The following is a 19,940-nucleotide window of genomic DNA, read 5'->3' on the forward strand; positions in this document are numbered from 1 at the left end:
TATAAAGTTTTTTTTTATGGAAATTGCCGTATATCCTTTTTATCACAAAGCAGATGTCATATGATAAGACTTTAAACTGGAAAATCAGCTTTCTTGTTCCCTCCTTTGGCTTTTTGCTGAAGAAAAACTTTAAAGTTGCGGCCCGAGCTTTTGAGGAAACGGGACAATGACTCAGGACTGTGGCTTGCGATGGCCTCCTCACCAGGGCCAGGATCATGCGCTGGTTAGTCACACACAGAACAGGCTCTTCTCAGTAACATGACCCCGCAGTCAGAGCTCATCTGCTACTTTCTTCTCCGCTGGCTGGATTCAGCTCTGCTCAGCCCAATAGCTGCATTATCTGGGTCGAAACGTTCCCTGAGCACTAATTATGTTTACGAAGGTCTTTTACGTCGCCCCTGCCAAGATTTTGACTTCTGAAGAACTTTTGGAAAAGCACCATGGGATGTCCCCACCAAACAAAAACTCTTTAAATGAACTGCAAATTGGCAGAACTTGAATGTATTTTGAATTTCTTTTGTTAGAATGAATAGATATGCACTTGTGTCAGTTTGTGTGTGTGTGTGTGTGTGTGTGTGTGTGTGTGTGTGTGTGTGTGTGTGTGTGTGTGTTGTTTTATGTTTATGTTTGATTATTCTTTCTCAATGCCTTCTTTCAATCGTGAAATTCTATAATAATAATAATAATGATAATAATAAATGCCCCCAGGCGTTCTGCCCGAGTCTGAGTTTTTCCGTTTCTCTTCACAGATTTTATTTGACCAGGCCCAGAGGTCAATAAAGTCTCAGCTCCAGACCTTTGTGAAGGAGTGAGTATGCCTGTACTGCTGATGGGGCATCTCTCCTGCACTAACCGCTCCCCCGGACATGCTGGGGGGGGGGGGGGGGTCGGGGAGTGTTCAGATGCCACTGCGGTTACATTTTAACTGTTACACGGACTTTTACGAGAGACCCGCCGCATCCCGGTGGGACAGAAAGTGTCTGCATACCCGCTGAATCTCTGGAAGCCTTTGCCAGTTTGCGTGTTTTATTTTTATTTATTTTTTGCTTTTTAAGCAGTCGCTCAGAGCTCCTTCTTAAAGGCCTGCGTTGCAGAAATCCGTGTCTCTCGAGGGACAGCAGTTCCTCCGATCGTTTGCCGTTGCAGAATGTAGGCAAACCGCATTTCCGATGCATCAGATATTCGCTTCCTATTCCTGGTCAGTACCGTTAGTACCGCGGGTTAATCTTAGCGCCGCTGGGTAACGTCGGCGCCGATTCCGCGATGGTGGTAACTATGGTGAGCGCCGATGCAGGGTTCTGGTGGGGGCCGCCTGCCCTTTCTGGTGGTTTTCCTGACACGACGAGCGGCCCTTTGTCACCCCGCCCAGGGACCTGCGCAGATTCAAGGACGCCAAGAAGCAGTTCGACAAGGTGAGCGAGGAGAAGGAGGTGGCATTGGCCAAGAATGCCCAGGCCCCCCGCAACAAACCCCACGAGGTGGAGGAGGCGGCCAACGTGCTGACGGCGACACGCAAGTGCTTCCGGCACATCGCACTGGACTACGTGCTGCAGGTCGGTGACACTGCGCACGCGTGCGTACACACTCGCGCGCACACACACACACACGTTTGTATTCATATCTTTGTTGCCGACCCTCCATTCATCTATGGGCATAACCCTAATCCCAACAATGACGACCTAAACCCCTACCCAGCCCTAATTTTAACCATAAGTAACCAAACAAAATACTTTCGGCGTTTTTGTTTTTTTTTTTATTGTAGTCACAGATTTTTATGAAGTTGAGGTTTATGTTGTAGGGACCTGAAAAATGTCCCCACAAGCTAAAAAGTAACTGGTTTTACCACATTGTGGGGACATTTGGTGCCCACAATGTAGTAAATACAACCCCACCCCCCCAGAGACGCACACACATCTCTGACTGCCCTATACCCCTCATCCACTTTCCTTTTTTATGGATGATTTTTGACAGCTTGCAGGTTACTATAAATTTTTCTCATTTATGTTGTGTGAATCAAACATTTTGAAGGGCTCCAGCTAGACAGGGCTGAGCGGTAGCCTCACGCTGGCCCTTTAAGATCTGAGTGCCGCCTTACAGGAAATTGCATCATTATTACATGTATAGAAACTTGCAGGGAGGTCATTTTTCCACTTTAATCAGGGCTTTTGCCGAAAGAATAAGAAAGTTTACAAATCTGTATCCCCGACTGAAGTTTGTAGTTTTTGGGTGAGAAAAACACAGACTGCTAACAGGATGGCGTGCAGAGTCACATGCTAACTGATTCCCCCTGACCTTGGAAGTGGTCCGAAGGATCAATGTGTTTCTATGCCAGTGCTGCATTCCCCTCAGCGATCACCCTGTGGCACATGCAGAATGCAGTATGACACATGACCAGCCTATAAAGGACTCCTATAATACTTTCATAGGGTTTGCTATGGTCTATATAGGAAATATAAAGTTATTATTTTATTAGATTATCATTCTTAAGGATGAATCAGTGAAGCTGTAAATTATGAACCACAGGGATTTTAGATGCGTAACATTTCTACATAGATTGTCTGCCTTTAGAACAAAAGTTCCTCTATTTCCTTTGTCCCTCTGCCATGTTCCTTCCTGTTTCCATGGGTGTGGTCTTTTTCACATTTTCAGAAATAGAGCTGTAATCCCAAGCACACAGTCTGCCTCCCGCTATAGACCGAAGCAGCCAGCCTGGTCTGTTCATATGGTGGTTAAGAAAGTGGAAAATGTCTCAGTTCCCGAACCGTCTGTCTGTCTGACAAGCTCAGCTCTGCCCTGTGTGGTGTGGATGGGGTTTCACACAGACTCCACATGGGGACTTAGCTCATGTTCTTATTTTTTTTTAATTTGACAGACTTTCCAGTGGATGACATGTCATGAAACCTGGAGTATTGTGACCCCTCAGCAGAGTTTTGTATGCAATGTTATTAGTGTACCAGTAGGGGGCACTGTAATGTTCAGTTACAGAAATCAGATGGACCTGATTAATATTGAATTTCACTACATTTATAAACGTTACGAAACTTAATATCAAGACGAAGTGCCTACAGTGGTACATGCTGAAAATGCTTAATGCTTTAAATGATTTAATGAAAGTTGAACTCCTCTGCAGATTTTGCACATGTTCTGTAAGTAGTGCGATACTGCAAAAAGAAAGATTTTCCACAAAATCAAATGGTGCTTGAACTGCCATCGCTCTTGCTTGCAGTTGTTTATTTTCATGTTTATTTGACAATGGAGTTTAGTGATAATATGAGAGCAGTGATTGGTGTTTTGGCTGCTTGTTTTTATTTGGCTGTTGAATAGTTAAACATTGGATCATGTGAGAGAATTGACTGGACTTTATGTAGATCAACTGGGCAGTGTGATTATCCATGTGCTGGATGGAGATCAGTGGTGTTTCTAAGCCCACATTCTGTCTGTTTTTTCCTCTTCAGATAAATGTCCTCCAATCCAAGAGAAGGTCTGAAATTCTCAAGTCGGTAAGTCGCCAGTCGCTAAGACCCCATGTGTTTTAAGTGTAGGGAGCCACCCAGTGGTTGGGTGTGTGATTTGATGGATGCTGCTTTTGCTGTGTGTCGCCAGGAGAAAGGGAGGGGGAGATAATTTTGACTGAAATACCGTGTGCTCCCGTTGCAGATGCTGTCCTTCATGCATGCCCACCTGACCTTCTTCCATCAGGGCTACGACCTCTTCAGTGAGCTCCGGCCTCTCATGAAAGAGCTGGGGGCCCAGGTAGGCTGCCTCACCCTGGCCATACCAGGAACTGCAAGGATTTCAGGACCAAGTGTCTGCTCACAGTACAGTGGAATCCTGGAGTAAATGGGGCAGCATTCCCTGCATAATAAATATTCCTTACAGTCAGGATAGATCCGTTTTTAAAGCTGAAGCTAAACAGGTCAGTGTGACTGAGTGCTTAAACACTCACGATTTGGAGTTAGAGTAGATCATTTTGGTTCCTCTGCGTATCGGAAAAATAAAAATTTGCTCACATTAATTGGTTTAGTTTATCATGAGGAAAAATGAGCATTTTCCATGTTTGCATGTGGTGGTGGGGCTTTGTTTGGAAGAAATTGTTTTGGGGGAGGCACTGTATTTATACAAAATTTTTGAGGCATACTTGAAAGGGGGCCGTGATGTCACTATTTCTCTGAACAAATAGCGGAAGTGAGGTCAGCGCCCGGAGGGGAGGGGGGGGGGGGCCAGGGGGGCCGGGGGGGTTGCACGCAAAGGAAAGGCCTGACATTCCCCAGGGCCCGGATGCTGGAAGTAGGAGAAGAGGTGTGTCAGTGTGTGTCATGAAGCGTCTGCCGTCAGAGACCTTGGGGCCACAGGTTGTGAAGAAACTGAGCAGGGAGGATTTGGAGGAGATGAGAGCAGTAGGCCGAACGGGAGGCAGGAAGGAGCGACGCCGCAGTCTGATACAGAAGTGTAACAGAAATGAGGCCCTTTTTCTGTACAATGTCCTTCTGAGATCCAAGGGGAAAGATTTATTTATTTATTTTTAAATTGATAAAAATATTGATTTGACTGGAAGAGGAATTTGACGACAGCACACACAGACACATGATGTCACCACATGTCCTTTTTAAGGGAGAGCAGGACTGTACCATGTACAGTATGAGAAACATGAGCAAAAGCATAATGTCCTATACTGAGGACAAAAATGAATTCCTGGATCAAAGGAGGATATTGACAGCGAGACAAATTGAACTTATGATGAGGAGAAAGAGTGTTTGGATGCTGTAGTTTGACCTGGAATATGTGCTATGGGTTAGAGGGCAAGATCAGGGACTGAACTGGTTTGTAGTACGTTGTGGTGAAGGCAGGTTTGGTCTGAACTGAACTAGGCTCAGCTTCGCAGTGGATTAATCAAAAGACATGATCTAGTCATTATAATTCATATATGCAAGGTTTATGATCACATGATCTGATGTAGACTGATGGAATGGGTGTTTAGGTATTTTCAAGCTATATTGCAAAAACATAATTTGCCACCTGTGATACTGGGATGTACCAAAGCTTATTAGCTATTATTATCTGTGTGACCTTGCTCCATTATGATGGACAGAAAACAGCTTTATTTGCACCAAGAAGATGCTTTTATATGACACTTTCACTTCTATTTTCTTATATTTTAACAGTTAAAAATTTTGTAAAATGGGAGGTGTATTGGGAAGTGAAAGTTTGATGATAGAATTTTATCCTGTGATCATGTTTTGATCAACTTCTATGTTTTGGATATCGGTGCATGAAAAGGTGTTTGGTTGAGCCGCAAGAAAGGAAAATCTGACTGAAAAGGTTCACTGTTCAAACTATGATTATCAATAATGCAGATTTGAACTTTTTGAAGACACTTTCTTATGCAAGACTCATTTAATGATTAGGTCAGTAAATGCTGCCTTGACAATTATAATTAATCTTTGAGGGCCTTTGATTATGGTGAGAATAACAGACGGATATGAACCGACGTTAATCACTGTGAACTCTGTGTGCATTTTCATCCCAGTGGTTTTAGGATGAATCTGGGGGAAAAGGGTAAAATATTAAGTGTTTTTTTTATTTTTTTTAAGCTGGACCAGCTGGTTGTAGATGCTGCCAAAGAGAAGCGGGACATGGAGCAGAAACACTCCACCATCCAGCAGAAGGTACAACACCGCCACCTCCTGGCCATCACCGGAATTACAGGGCCTCTGCAGAGCACGTGGGTCTCAACCAGCTGCTCTTGGCCTTCCCTTGTTCGTGATACAAAAGTTCCATTATGAAACGTTCCGAAACGGCAGTAAATACCATACAGGATTTATTAGTTGTTATGAGAGTGGGTTTGGAATAAGCCGCCAGCTCCCCACAGAGGGGTAACAAGCCGTTGTTAAACTGACACTGGATCGCAGGGCAATTCTGCCTAATCCCCCACCATGTATTATTCAGACGTGCAGGAAGCGATGGCTCTTGTTGCCTGATCTGTTTCAGACGGCATAACTGGTCTCAAATGGGCTGAATCGAAAGTAAAGGTGTCCTTAAGCTCTTTTCACAAATACACATTGCATCCGCCCTGTGTTACATCTCGAGGTGTTAGATAGCAACCATGCTACCGCTCCTGCCGCCTTTATGTCCTCTGTCTCTGCCTCTTCCTCATCGTCCTTTGCTGTCCCATTCCCTCTGTATACGTTTAACCTGCTTCTCTCTGTTTCTTCTCTGCACTCTCAGGCCGCTCTGCAGGTAAGTTCCTCTTTTTTGCACCTGTGCGCCTCTGAGAGAGCCAGGAGCTTGCTGCTCTACAAGGGAGGCTTTGCTAAGTTGATGCAACTAAAATTTCGAAACCTAAATGCATAAAAGATAACAGAAACTTTAACTTACTGATAGTATGTGAAATAAAACTGTGTCCTTATTTTTATGGCGTCTACACCCATCATTGTAGCCTTTTCTCAGTGATTGGTGTTAAAAGAGGTGAAAATGAGGATAGATTCTTTTTCACGCATTTCAGGTCAAGAATGATTATGAAAATCCCATTAATGCAGATGAAAGTGTCACTGCAGTCCTGCATGTTGTGGTAGCTGGAATCTGCCTCCTTGTTTGTCACCTTTGCTGCATCTCTGGCCTCATGGGAGGGGCAGGAAGTGGCAGTGAGGCTGGAGCTCGAGAGGTGTTCTGAGGGTGGGCTGGTAATTTTGTAGCCCCTCCCCTCGAATGTCCACACACGCGCACGGGCACCCGACACGCATACACAAAGTGAGCAGACATGTACGCACCTCCTCCAGCAGACAGGCGGAGGCTTGACCGCAGGAGGTGAGAGTCTGGCCAGTGGTGTGACAGCCAGGCACAGCACAGGGCTAACGCTAACCCTAATGCTAGTGCGTGTCAGCAGCCATGGAGATCTTCAGCCGGTTCCACTATGTGTGGTATCTGGTAAGTGTTTCACATCTCTGGGTACAGGGTAGAGGGTGTCCAGCCTCACTGACAGGTGCTCGTGGCTCCTGGTTCGGAGGGAGGTCATAGTTTTAATCTCCAGCGAATTAATGTAGAATATGTGAGTGCAGATGTTCTCGTCAGTTATCTCAAGAGGTTTTATTTAGGACTTTTGCTGTTGTTCTTACATAATTGCAGTAGACGCGCTTGTCTTCAACAATAAGTCGTCTAGGATCAGCACATGATTTTTAGGTATCAAGTGACCTTTGACAGTTGTATCTTGAGCCATTGTCTTCCCAAGATCTGTGTTTCTGAGCTTTGCATGTGGGGGACCAGGAGGCGAGTAGGAAGTTGAGCGGTGTCTAAGGAATGATGGAAGGAATATCTGACATGAGCACATCCCCAGATCTTATGGCTCCACGGACCCCTGTGGTGGCTTTGTGGCTGTGGGGGCTGGGCAGCATTGTCGGGGCCTGTTGGAGCGATCAGTGTTGAGGCGCAGCCCGGAACCCGTTAGCTAGCCAGAATTAAAAACAGCCTCCCCAAAACAAGCCGTGGCAGTAGAAGGTGTGCCAACATGCTAACGGACTGGAGGGCGGTTCAGGAAACATGTCCACAGTCCCAGGGGCAGAGAACTTTGCAAAATGTTGCCACGTGGTGGAACTTTGTGCTCATGGAGAAGGCTTTTACTCTGAACTAAAGAACGATCAAAGAATTTAGCTGCTCTGGCAGATGTTTGGCTTTTATGGCTGTTCCAACCGATGCAAATTTTATGGTTTTTGAAATGAAACATTTTTCTTTGTGACCCAAGGGATTCACTTGTGCAGCTTGCGTATTTGGACTTTCAGAGGTTTCTGTGGTGGCGCTGCATTTGTAAAAGTTGAGCCATTGAGAAGAAGCTGCTAAATGTCTAGAAGCATCCTTCATCAGCCATACAGTGTTGTCTAAATACACTGCAGAGAAATGTGAACCTTCACAGTTGACCCATGGTCACACTTAGACCAGGCTTTCTCAAACACTCTGAAAGCACAATTGGATCCATCTTTGGTTGAGCCACTTTTGGTCATAACCCATTTCTAGAAACTTCAGGAGATTCGGTTGGGTTTGGAGGTTTGGATTACGTCAGTCTAAGGGGGGGACGGTATATGGTAACCAAACAGAGAGGGGGTAAGATGAACCATACAAACATTGGTGTTAGTGGAGCAGAGTAGCAATATCCTGTAGATCTCGTGGCCTAGATCATGTTCCTGGGGCTGATGGCTGGAGGCCGATGACTGCCTGGGGTTTACTGATAGGACGTTACTATTGGGGCGCGCTCAACACAGCCATCACGCGGGCTCTGTGTCTCACATCTCGTTTTCAAAGTCCCCCCCAGCTATTATCTTACATGTGTAATTCACTTACCCAGCTACGTTAGCATATCTTGGTCACATGCTGACTGCCCTTAATAAATAACACTGTGCCGCTAACTCTTAGCACTAATAACCTTGGATCACTGGCGTACAAAAGAGTTTGATATTGGGGAAGCACACGACTTAATAATTTAATACAAAGGTCTGTTTATTGCGGGGAAGAACGAAGCCAAATTACAATCCTGGGGGAGACTCATCCTCGTTTTCCTCTCCGGTTCCTGATCTTTAGTCATGGTCTTTGTGTCCCTTTTTTCATTTTTAAATGGTTCTTGTAGCAGCCTACTGATAAATATCAGCACTGTGATGCTGACTGGGGTAAGCTGATAGAACATGGATGGATGATTGATATCAGACCTCAGCGGGGGGCTGATTGGATCTGCCTCAAACACTTGGCTAATGAACTGGTTCACTGTAATGAATGGCACATTGTTCACGGAGGGTCTGGCCTGGTCTCCTCTGAAACGTGAGAAGAGGGGCCTCTGAGTGGCTGCAGGGCATCAACACAGGCTTTGGTTCATCTGCCCGTTCTTCCTGGCAGGACTTCTCCAATGACGACACCAAGCTGGAGTACAATGTGGACACGGACAATGGTATCGCCATGGAGGGCTATCTCTTCAAAAGGGCCAGCAATGCCTTCAAAACGTGGAACAGGTAGGCTTCAGAACGCATCTTTGGGGTCGCCCCACTATTGCCCACTCACCTGTTCACATTCATGTGGCTGGCATGGGGAAGTTGGGGGCCGTCCATTGTGATTCTATAATGTTTCCTACATAATTTTGCAACATCTGGGCCCATACACCCAACGGATTGTCCTTGAAATTGGAAACATCTCATCGTACAACATAAGCAGCTCCTGTAATGGTAGCTCAATCACAAGATAGCGCATGGAACCCTTCTTAGCATTAGCTTAGCCATACCGTCAATGAGCAGATGTCTGCTGGATAGTGACTCTTCAAGTTCATCTAGCATCATTATCAGTAGTAAAGACTCCTGAACACCATTCACAAAGTTAGTAAGTGATAGTGTAGAACCATTTAATCCACTTAAACCAGATCACCATCAGCTAGCTGCATGTGTATCGCTGTACTTGACTGATGTAAGCCTTTTTTTTTTTTTTTTCCATTTCACCTATTTTATTTTAATTCTTTTTTTCCTGCAGCTTCTCATCACTGGCTTGTGCACATATTGACCCATGTTTGTGTCTTCTGTCTGTCATCTGTGTGTGTGTGTGTGTGTGTTGAATCGCTCCTCATGTTTTGGCCCTTCCTGCTATTTGTCACACGACAGAAAAAAAGCCACTCACACCAGGTACACCAGTATATATTTTTTAACTTCTGTGGTTTTTGACCCCCCCCCCCCTCCTCCCATACAGACCCACCTAGATGCAGAACAGTCACCCTTTGTCTGCTGGCATTGTGGGTTGGGCTGGTTTTTGACTCGGAGTGGTGATGGCAGTAGCCAGTCATCACTCTGAATCACGTCACATGTTTAACACGAGTAGTCTCATAGGCCAGGCCCACTGTAACATCACTAAACCCCTCCTCCCACTATTACCAAAGCATGTATGAATCAAAATACAGTACTCTTAGTAATATTCATTTTCTCTTGCATGCCCATTGTTTTGTAATGACCTTTAACACACCTCTTCTATCACACTCCATATATTAGTTAGCATTGCATCATTAATAATTGCCCCACAATAATTGCCGTTAATAAGAGTTAATGGAATTAACGGATGGTTTTGTTGAAATGGGTGGTTTTGGTGAAACCTTCCCACTCTTTGCACAGAGGAAATAAGTGCTTTAGCTAGAACATCAAATGAACATAAGAGGTCTCCGAAGAACAGCTCTTTGTACAAGTGCCGATGGAGTATAGTCTCACTGAAACACTCTGCGCTCTCTTTTCATTGCTATATTACGGTCCCATTGCACACTGTCTGAACAGAGCGCCAGAGTAACTGCGGAGAGAAGTTTCTGTCACAGCTCTTCAATCTCGAAGGCCATTCGCTGCATCAACAGTTATATTGTCTACTCTGACCAATTACAGTTTATTTTACTAACGGCCTGTATAAAGCGGACCTCTTAACATTAGCACACGGTGTTGCGGCACCTAATGGAGCTGTTTACCTTTCCTCTAACTTTATCCTACAAGTATAAATTCTCCATTATCCTTTTACGTTTAACATTTTCTTTGTGATTCTGTTACTTTGAAATATTGTTGTCCTTGGGGAGAGGAATGAAAATTAATGCTTGTGTTTATGTAGGCGTTGGTTCTCCATTCAGAACAATCAACTAGTTTACCAGAAGAAATTTAAGGTAGGTCTGGCTGCCTTTTATCCAGCATGTAGGGAAGTGGGGATATAAAGCTGAACTACAGCCTAGCAGCTATGGGTTGTCATTTAAATTGTAACTATGTTGCTTTTAAAATGAAGTCTACAAAATGAAGTGGACCACAGGCTTTAAAGCTATGTATGGTGCTGGATCATGTGACCTGAATTTCATTTGGTCGCATTCTTTTGGTAATTTTGTATATTAGGTGATATAAAGTGTGGATGTTGTAAATGGGGGGTGAGTATGGGCATGGGGGGGGGGCGAGGCATCGGCGCTGACCCAGCTTGGTCCCCGTCTCCAAGGACAACCCCACTGTGGTGGTGGAGGACTTACGCTTGTGCACAGTGAAGCACTGCGAGGACATCGAGCGGCGGTTCTGCTTCGAGGTCGTGTCCCCGACCAAGTGAGTGCAGGGCTTGACGGCGGTGTGTGTGGGGGGAGGGAGCGGGGGGGGGGGGCTGCTCCTGAGGGCTGACTGAGCCCGTTTGTCATGCCGTGGCAGGAGCTGCATGATGCAGGCTGACTCTGAGAAGCTGCGACAGGCCTGGATCAAGGCCGTCCAGAGCAGCATCGCCACTGCCTTCAGGGAGAAGGGGGAAGATGCTGAGGTCAGTCACACACACAGATGACGTTATATATTACATTTAGGGGTGCACCGATTGCAGTTTTCTGGCCGATCAACGATCACCGATCCTTAGGCAACCTTACCTGCCGATCTCGATTTTTTTTTGCCGATCTTGTTTCTTTCATAACTAAAAGACAGTTACTTCAATGTTTCCATTTTTATTGAGTAAATTGATATGAATACTCACAAAACATGAGGTAGTGTCCTCAAATATAAATGAACATATAAATGAGCATTGCTGTTTGAAGTACAAAATCATATTTTTTCTTCCAGACTTTAATTTCTCTAATTTTGTAAAAAAAAATATATATATATAGCTGTTATGACACACTTGTCCAAAAAATAGGGAGGGAGGCAGCCTGCACTGCACCTCTCTCGGGAATGGGAGAAAAGGCTGATTTAACCCTCTGGGGCCTAGGGGTAGGAAACACACTTTCACTGACTGGGGCATGATCACACATTTCATCACACTTAATTCATGGCAAATAAATTATTTCTTATATATTTGTTTTGCCATTACACTCATCTTTATTTTAATATATATTGTAAATATGTCAGATTTTTGTTAAGTTTGAAATTTGACATCAAAGTATAGACATTGCAAAATGCAGTTTGGAACACTTGCAGAAACATTATAAAAGTACATACTGTAGTAAGCAATGCTGGCAGTTTGTTTTGATCCCAGATATCTGATCACCAAAGTCTTGGCTACATGAAGATGACTAAATGGTGTAGATGCAACATTAATTTGGATAAATAAATAAGAAAAACCTAACTCATGTAACTATTTCTGGCTCCTTTCATTGAATATGTAGCAACTTTCATGTGTATGAATGAGCCATTGTCACCTGGCCACGTCCCCAACCCCCTTTTATGGCGCTGAAGGGGATGTATCTGGATCGCGTTTCACCGTTGCGCTGTTAATCAAATTACCATGCGAATGCGATTTGAATACGCGCTAATGCGGCTATTTAGAATGTGAATAGCGATCTTCGGGTGAGAGCGGTACTACACGCCCCCGATGCAGGTAAAACAAAGTAAGATGACATGGTTTACTTTTTTTGCCGATTTAACCTAATTAAAAAAACTTTAATACTTCCGACAATGGACGTTTTGAAAAGAAGACAGATTACGGATTTAGCCAGCGTTTTTTTCATGATTATACATTAAGATTTCAGCGAGATATTTATAAACTGAAATAGACGCGAAAAGTACGCGATGTCGTCGACGACATACTCGACCCCAAAGAGTTAAAAGCATATAACTAAGATCGGTGGATCTCATGGGAATATGGTCGATTTCTGATCCCCTCAAATTAACGTGATCGAGGCCGATCGATCGGTGCACCCCTAATTACATTGTATATATATTGTATAATGTATATATATTACTGTTATTTTGACATTGTGGGGTCCTTTTTTTTGGTCCTGTCAAGGAGTAACTCAATTTTATAAAAAATCTGTGACTGCAATCAAACAACAAAAAATTGTTTGTTTGGTTACTTATGGTTAAGATTAGGGCTGTTTAAGGTTGTCATTGCTGGGATTAGGGTTATGCCCATAGAAATAAATGTGGAGTCTTACCTTGTACTGTGCATGCAGATGGGAGTATAATCTCATTTGTGTACCTCTTTGCAGGTGATTACATGTCTTCTTTTGTGTTTGATAGAAACAGGTTGTTAATGTGTTAATTCTTGTTTCCGTGTGTATCGCAAATAAATTCCAATTACCAGTGTGAGTATCTGATCGTTTGTGTGTGTGCATGTATATGTGTGGCTCTTTGCTCGCCGGAGCGAATTACATTATGTTCCAAGGCCGCAAGCGTGCATTTCCCTTATGTGTCCAATGTTGGAATCCTTCTGTGCAGAAGCTGGACAGGAAGTCGTCCACATCCACGGGTAGCCTGGACTCCGGCGGTGAGCCACGGGAACGCAGCCTGAAGGGCGATAGCGCGCTCCAGCGGGTTCTGGCCATTCCCGGAAACGGCATCTGCTGCGACTGCGGCCAGGCCGACCCCTGCTGGGCCAGCATCAACCTCGGCATCACGCTCTGCATAGAATGTTCTGGAATACACAGGTATCCCCCATGCACCACACTGATATATATATAAAAAAAAATACATAATACATATACATACATGACTAAGATCGTCTGTGATTCTGTTTTCTGTGCCCTTAGGAGTCTGGGTGTTCACTTCTCCAAGGTCCGGTCCCTCACCTTGGATAGCTGGGAACCAGAGCTACTGAAGGTTAGCTGACCGTTATTAAAAATGTTCTGCATAGTATCTATTCCTTGTGTATCATGCACTAATAACTACTGCTTTCGACAGAGAACTTATGAGTAATCAAAAACGGTGGTAAAAAAAAAAAAATCCTTAATTTCAAAGAAAATAATTTATCTATGATCCCTAACTCTACAGCCAGCTGTGGCGTAGTAGGTTAGCTGGCTGACAGACACACGTCGCCAAATGTTCCCCCATAACCTGCTCCTCAGCGCCCCCTCTGTCTGAGGTTAAAGGAGCAGCAGCTCTGAGCTTCAGGGAAGGCTGAACTGCACTCATCACGCTCTGTTGATTATGGGATGGCAAAGCAGAGCTGTACAAAATACACACTTTTCGGACAGCAGCTAAAGCACGATGTTGGTATTCTATCGGTCATGGGGAGACCTGTCCAACATAACAAGCACATTATTGACTTTCCATGGCTTGCCGTACTTGCAGTCTCACAAAGTGGGGGCTTTTATGTGAACCCCTGCATTCTATTTCTGGGTAATTTTGCTGAGCAAAAATCAAGTCATCAGAGTGCATGCTGGGATGTGTCGGTTTTATTTTGGACTGATGTTAGGGATTGTTGCTGGGTTTTCGGTAGAGTTCCATCCTGGGTGTTTGTACATGATAGTGTAGCACATGGCTGCTGGCCAATGTTGCTCCTAAGAGCAGGTTGACTCCATCTCTGCAGCTGATGTGTGAGCTGGGGAACAGGGTGGTGAACCAGATCTACGAGGCCCACAGGGAGCATCTGGGAGCCAGGAAGCCCCAGCCAGGAGACCCCAGGTACCGCAGTGTGTGTGTGTGTGTGTGTGTGTGTGTGTGTGTGTGTGTGTGTGTGTGTCTGCTTCTCCTGGATCATCTCATCCAGTGTCCCGATGTCCCCCGTAGGCAAGAGATCGAAGCCTATATCCGAGCGAAGTACGTCGACAAGAGGTTCGTCCGCAAGCCGGCGCCCTCGGAGCTGAGGTCAAAGGTCTTGGCCCTCAGCAAGCAGGAAAACCAGCTAAGCGGTAGCCAGGAACACCTGCCCCCCCGGCCGCCCCCCGCCACCCCCGTACTGCGGCCTGCCTCCAGTGCCTCAGGTGAGCCCCCTGGTGGTGACACCGGGTAAAGCAGCCTCGCATCCTCTGCTGACACTAACTCTCCACTCCTCCTGTACACTAACAGACCTTTTTTCCTCCCTGGCTCTGCGGATCAATCTCTCTGCTTCCCTTCATACATTTGACCTGCCTGCTGCATCTTTAATAATCCCCCTCACCCAACCTCTGCGTCTGGCCCTCTGACCCCTGAACCCTGGCCTTGCATAGCGGTAGCCGGCAGTGGGGAGGCCAGGCGCGACTCTCTCTTCTGTCCTGACGAGCTTGACTCTCTCTTCTCCTACTTTGACACGTCCTCGAAGCTGCGGAACAGTAAGTACTGCAGTCCCTCCCACCCCCCCCCCCACCTAAGCTGCTGCCCCTCCCCCATCGTTCCCCTCTTTCTGCGATTGGGCGTCATTGGTCAGCACTGCTGATTTCTTCTGGTTTCCAAGCTGAGGCTGTGCTTTCTGTATTTGTCACCTTTCACTGATGAGGTCTCTTAAACCGCTTGATTGGCTCCCATTTGCTGTCACTCATTCATCGGCACACGCCTCCTGATCCTCATTGGTCCGAATGCTTGTCAGAGTAAAGGACTGACAGCTCCACCGCTAAATGGGAAGTAAACCTGAAGAACACATTTGTCAGTCTGGTGATTAAATGGCCCCCTTACTCAAACCCTCCTCCCTCCTCTCTGGTAGTTCGGAGTACGGATAGTGGCTTCCAGAATACCGCCAATGGGAGTCGTGAGATGCTGGTTTCTACGCCCTCTGCCAACAGCCTGAGTGAAGCAGGTGAGAGCCGTGGGCAGTGTGGCAGCAGAGTCTAATCCGCTGTTTCTCGCCGTCGGAGGATTTCTGAGCATCGCATTCCATTGCTATACCAGTGGACACCCACCCTATAGTGACATGTTGTTTTTCTTGGTCCATTGGCCCTGGTAATGGATGCATTACCGTTGCTTTACTCTTACTATTACACATGTATCACCGTTACCGTAAGGGGGGGTTTAAAGGGTGTACAGTTTACAGTGGCAGCAGTGCATTTCCCGCACTGCCCATTGTGATGTTTGAGGGATTTGCTTATAGCGGCTCATAGCACAGAGCATAGTCATCAGGGGCGTGTTCAGCGCACTGGCGCCTGCTGAAATCTGATTGGCCCCCGGTAGTCATAACATCCTAAGTAGGATTAATACTGTTAGCATTAGCGGTAGCGCTACAGAGACGGGAAGCATGTCACCGACAGACTGGACGCCGTTTTGCAGAGGCGGCGGAGGCCCCCCCGACGCTGGTGCTGCCATGCTCGGGCAGTGCCCTCTTCCCGGAGCCTGGCGAGGCCTCCCCGGACCTGCAGCTATACTGGGCATCCCGCATGTGCAGCCTTCCCGACATGGCCGAGGCCCTGGCCTACGGCGCCGACGTCAACTGGGCCAACTCCGACGAGGACAACAGGACGCCGCTCATCCAGGCTGTGCAGGGGGTGAGCACCCCACCCCATACGCACCTCCCCGTGGCCATCACCAGATCTGACCCTTCCCTGTCGCCTTGGATCCACCATTCATCCACACATCTAGCGCAGGGAGGCTATGAGGATATCCCACAATGCACTGGGCACCTCTCGAGTCCTTCGTAGAGTCTGAGTATATACACTCAGTGGTTATTTGCTACACCTGCTAATTAATGGTGGATGTCCTGGATGATATTGTATCGCATAGGGCAACATCTGCTTGTCCTCCATCCATTCCAGGGGTCCCTGGTCACCTGCGAGTTCCTGCTCCAGAACGCCGCCAACGTTAACCAGCCAGACATCCGCGGGCGTGGACCCCTCCATCATGCCACCATCCTGGGCCACACCGGGTAAGGTCCCCCCCCCCCCCCCGCCCCACATCCTGGTGGGCAGGCCCCAAACATGATCAACAGCAACATGCCGCTTTGTGTTGTGACCTCAGCTTTTATGGACCAGGATGGTCGATTTTAATGATTCATAATTAAATCATGCACTGTCAGACTGTCTGGCTTGAACCGTTTGGTCGATTGTCATTTCATTCCTCAGTCTAGAACATGCTCCTTGCTGCCGCTCTATAAAGAACACATTTATAACTAATAGATTAATAGTAATTGTAACAGATTATGCACTTAATACTGTAACAGTGTATCAAGCCCTTTTCTGCTGTGAGATGACATCTTGTGTCTGTCCATTGTGGTCCAGCCAGGTGTGCCTGTTCCTAAAGCGCGGAGCCAGCCAGAATGCCGTGGACACGGATGAGAAGAGCCCCCTCTCAATCGCAGTGGATGCCGCCAACGCGGACATTGTCACACTGTAAGTTAGACACAAAATGCTCAATTACTAAGTAACAATAAGTAGCCTCTTCCTTACATGGATGAGCAGTTACTGATATATGGATGTGAACTAGCAGTGTACCTGGGCTCTACACATCTGTCTAATATACAGTATATGTAATATACTTTTCTTAGCTGAGCTCTGTTCTGAAATGACAGTGACCAACCAGCAGATGGCAGTGTTACTTCGTAAAAGTCATCCTAGCCTTTCTGCCACCAGCAGCAATACAGTTTCATACAGGGATTTACAGTCCAACAAGTGCTAGACATATTCAGTGTAACCACTGCCACATTTAGTCTTTAAGATATGAGCTTTGCATTCTGGGATACACGGAGACTGCGGTACCACTTTACAATAAGGCTCCCTTTGACACTTATAAATCGTAGTAACACATTAATAAAAAGAAAACTGTGGTATAACTTGTTTATAATTGTCCAGTAATGATTTATAAAGCGTTACGACCTAATTAATAACCTGCTTATAAACCATTTATAATCCCATTATAAGGGTAGACTTATTGTAATGTGGCACCGAGACGGCTTATGTTCTCATTATAGAGTTTGACTGTACTTTGATGTCTAGTTTATTTAGGGTTTTTCCGAGGTATTAGAAAAGTTATACAAATATTTAAAAATATATACATGAAATTCAGCTGCCTGGAATGAGAGTCCTTCAGAATGCTGTATGTCAAGGGAATTTGTACGTTTGAGGTTTATAATGCGTCTATCCACCCCCCTCCCCCGCAGGTTGCGTCTGGCCAAGATGAGCGAGGAGATGCGTGAGGCGGAGGGACCCTACGGACAGTCAGGTCAATATCCCACCAACAGCCACACGGAGATGCAGTATAGGAAGTGCATACAGGAGTTCATAAGCCTGCAGCTAGAAGAGGCCTAACCCCTTGCGGACTGTGGCCGGCTCAGACCAGACCTGCTAGTGTCACATCCACGGTAGCCTTTTATAATGTGACGATGGCGGCCAGGTCATGCGGTCGACACCAGGCACGCCCAAGCCATATTTACTACCAGACAGCAGGGAATGCAGGGAGAGCTGGACCATGTCCCTGCAACCCTAATGCAATGGGCTACACCGCTGTCGTGGCATTGCATTGTGGGAAATATTAACCCATTAATGGATACACACAGTGATTTGTACCTCTAGTTATCTTCATATAGTCTTCTCTCTCAGATTTTTTTCCCCATTGACTTCGCTTTCAGTAAATCTGGGGAAAAAAAACTGAAATCCCTCCATTATCTGCCAGTTTGGAACCCTGTGGACATTTTTAGTTGAACCGGTGGTTCCAGGTAGATGTATTTCAGAGTAACACATTAAATGGGGATTATGTTCTGTAGCCTCTCGGAGAGGCGAACAATATTGAAAAATCACTGTGTCATTCAAACACATTGCACAAGGGTGCTATAGTCATTTAAGGTGGTATATTCCAGTTGCATCCTTCAGCCTTTTATTATCTAAGAGTATTAACCCCTTGTGACCTGCATACCCAGCTATGCTCCTGAATACAGTGCCTTACTCCTCCCCTGGGGCTTACTGCGCTTTCCTGGAGTTCCCAACTAGGAAGTCGAGTGTGAACATCTCAGAGGAGAGCTGAGGCTGGGGTTTATCAGGGCCTCTAACTCCTGAGGCTGCCCTAAAGCATCATGGGAAAGCCAAGGGCCGCATTAACCCTGCATGCCCTGTAGGGGGCTGCTTTCCTTTGCGTGGTGACAGTCAGCAGGGCATCATGGGTAAACCGTGCCGAATTACACGAATGCATAGTGGAGTGAAACTGTAGCATAGCACTAGTCATAGACATAGACGGAGTGTCATTGCGTCTTCACATGGAGTGACGTCATCGTGTTTCATGTCGCTCACGTTAACGTGTCACGTTACGCAGGACGTGCCGGCCTGCGCACAACTGCTGTCTTTCCCAAAGCCAGCAGCAGCACTAGAGTCCAACTCTTTCTCTTTCTCACATGCACTCAGTCATCTTTTAATTCTGAAAGTTAATATAACTATTAGGAACTATGAGACCTCTGTCAGGAGGCATCAGTACAAAAGCCCATTTCCTGTGGGTCACCTGTAGGGGGCAGGCCAGCTCAGATGCACGTACAGGTCTGTCACTGTGGATTTACCTTAAACTCAGTGTCAGCACTGCAACTGTGCTGTTTGACTGCAGATAAAGTAGGGAATTAGAAAAAAAATATATATAGAATTCATTCAATTATAGAGATATTTACTGGTTTGTCTTTAATGCTTCAGAACATATATAAAAAAAACATTAAGATAAAAACATTTAAAAATAAAGGAACATTGTGAGTTAAGGCAGTGTTTCTGAAACCAGTTCTCAGGAACCACTGGACAGTCCATGTTTTTGCTCTCTCCCAGTTGCCTGAGAGTTGGGAGGGAGCAAAAACGTGGATGGAATGGGGGTCCCCGGGGACTGGTATATGAGGAACAGTGAGATAAGGAACTGGATGCCTCATGAATGAATTAAAATAAGGTTCTACGCTCAGTGTCCTGCAGAGGAGTTCTGTACTATCCCAGCCGCTCGTTTATGCTGTATACCTGCACAGGCTGGTTCTCTGAAGTTAACTATACACTTGAGGGTTCTCCAGTTTGTTATGCATATGATTCCCAAAAGGGATGACCCTGGGGGTCTGTGCCTTTTCTGTTCTCTCCTATGTATTTTTTTTGGGGGGGGGGGGTTGTGGGGATGTGGGGATTCTGAGGCTAATGCATCTGTATTTTTGTACATAAATCCTGCACTTTAAATACAACACTGTTGTTGCAAATGCGAAAGCTTGCGTCCTGTGTTCTTTCCTGTCTTCCGAGCCCCTCTTTATGCTGGATGTGGGGTACAGGGGAGCACTTCCCTCTAGGTGCACTGGTGCCGTCTCTAGCTCTCTCTCTCTCTTTACCGGTGACTCTCCTTTAATGCCGGTGAAGATCTTAGCTCTGCTCTCTCCTCCAC

At 46.0% G+C, this 19,940-nt stretch overlaps 1 protein-coding gene across 4 annotated transcripts in view; it reads left to right on the forward strand.

The window, feature by feature from the left end:
* The window catches only part of LOC111836658 (arf-GAP with coiled-coil, ANK repeat and PH domain-containing protein 2-like), a 40,179-nt gene that overhangs the window by 17,761 nt on the left and 2,478 nt on the right, over positions 1-19,940 (forward strand). The window contains exons 5-24 of one of the 4 annotated variants that reach the window (XM_023798134.2): positions 750-808; positions 1,370-1,553; positions 3,456-3,500; positions 3,658-3,753; positions 5,592-5,666; positions 8,875-8,987; positions 9,624-9,644; positions 10,600-10,651; positions 10,969-11,069; positions 11,169-11,274; positions 13,158-13,366; positions 13,469-13,538; positions 14,248-14,342; positions 14,448-14,641; positions 14,867-14,968; positions 15,337-15,429; positions 15,897-16,111; positions 16,379-16,488; positions 16,841-16,951; positions 17,719-17,780. In XM_023798134.2, the coding sequence (XP_023653902.1) occupies positions 750-808; positions 1,370-1,553; positions 3,456-3,500; positions 3,658-3,753; positions 5,592-5,666; positions 8,875-8,987; positions 9,624-9,644; positions 10,600-10,651; positions 10,969-11,069; positions 11,169-11,274; positions 13,158-13,366; positions 13,469-13,538; positions 14,248-14,342; positions 14,448-14,641; positions 14,867-14,968; positions 15,337-15,429; positions 15,897-16,111; positions 16,379-16,488; positions 16,841-16,951; positions 17,719-17,780 (2,113 nt within the window). The remainder of the gene's footprint in view (positions 1-749; positions 809-1,369; positions 1,554-3,455; positions 3,501-3,657; positions 3,754-5,591; positions 5,667-8,874; positions 8,988-9,623; positions 9,645-10,599; positions 10,652-10,968; positions 11,070-11,168; positions 11,275-13,157; positions 13,367-13,468; positions 13,539-14,247; positions 14,343-14,447; positions 14,642-14,866; positions 14,969-15,336; positions 15,430-15,896; positions 16,112-16,378; positions 16,489-16,840; positions 16,952-17,718; positions 17,781-19,940) is intronic. The other 3 variants (XM_072704022.1, XM_023798136.2, XM_023798138.2) reach the window with 3 other exon arrangements.

The sequence above is a fragment of the Paramormyrops kingsleyae genome, chromosome 21 (assembly GCF_048594095.1).
Source record: "Paramormyrops kingsleyae isolate MSU_618 chromosome 21, PKINGS_0.4, whole genome shotgun sequence".
Taxonomy (NCBI): Eukaryota; Metazoa; Chordata; class Actinopteri; order Osteoglossiformes; family Mormyridae; genus Paramormyrops; species Paramormyrops kingsleyae.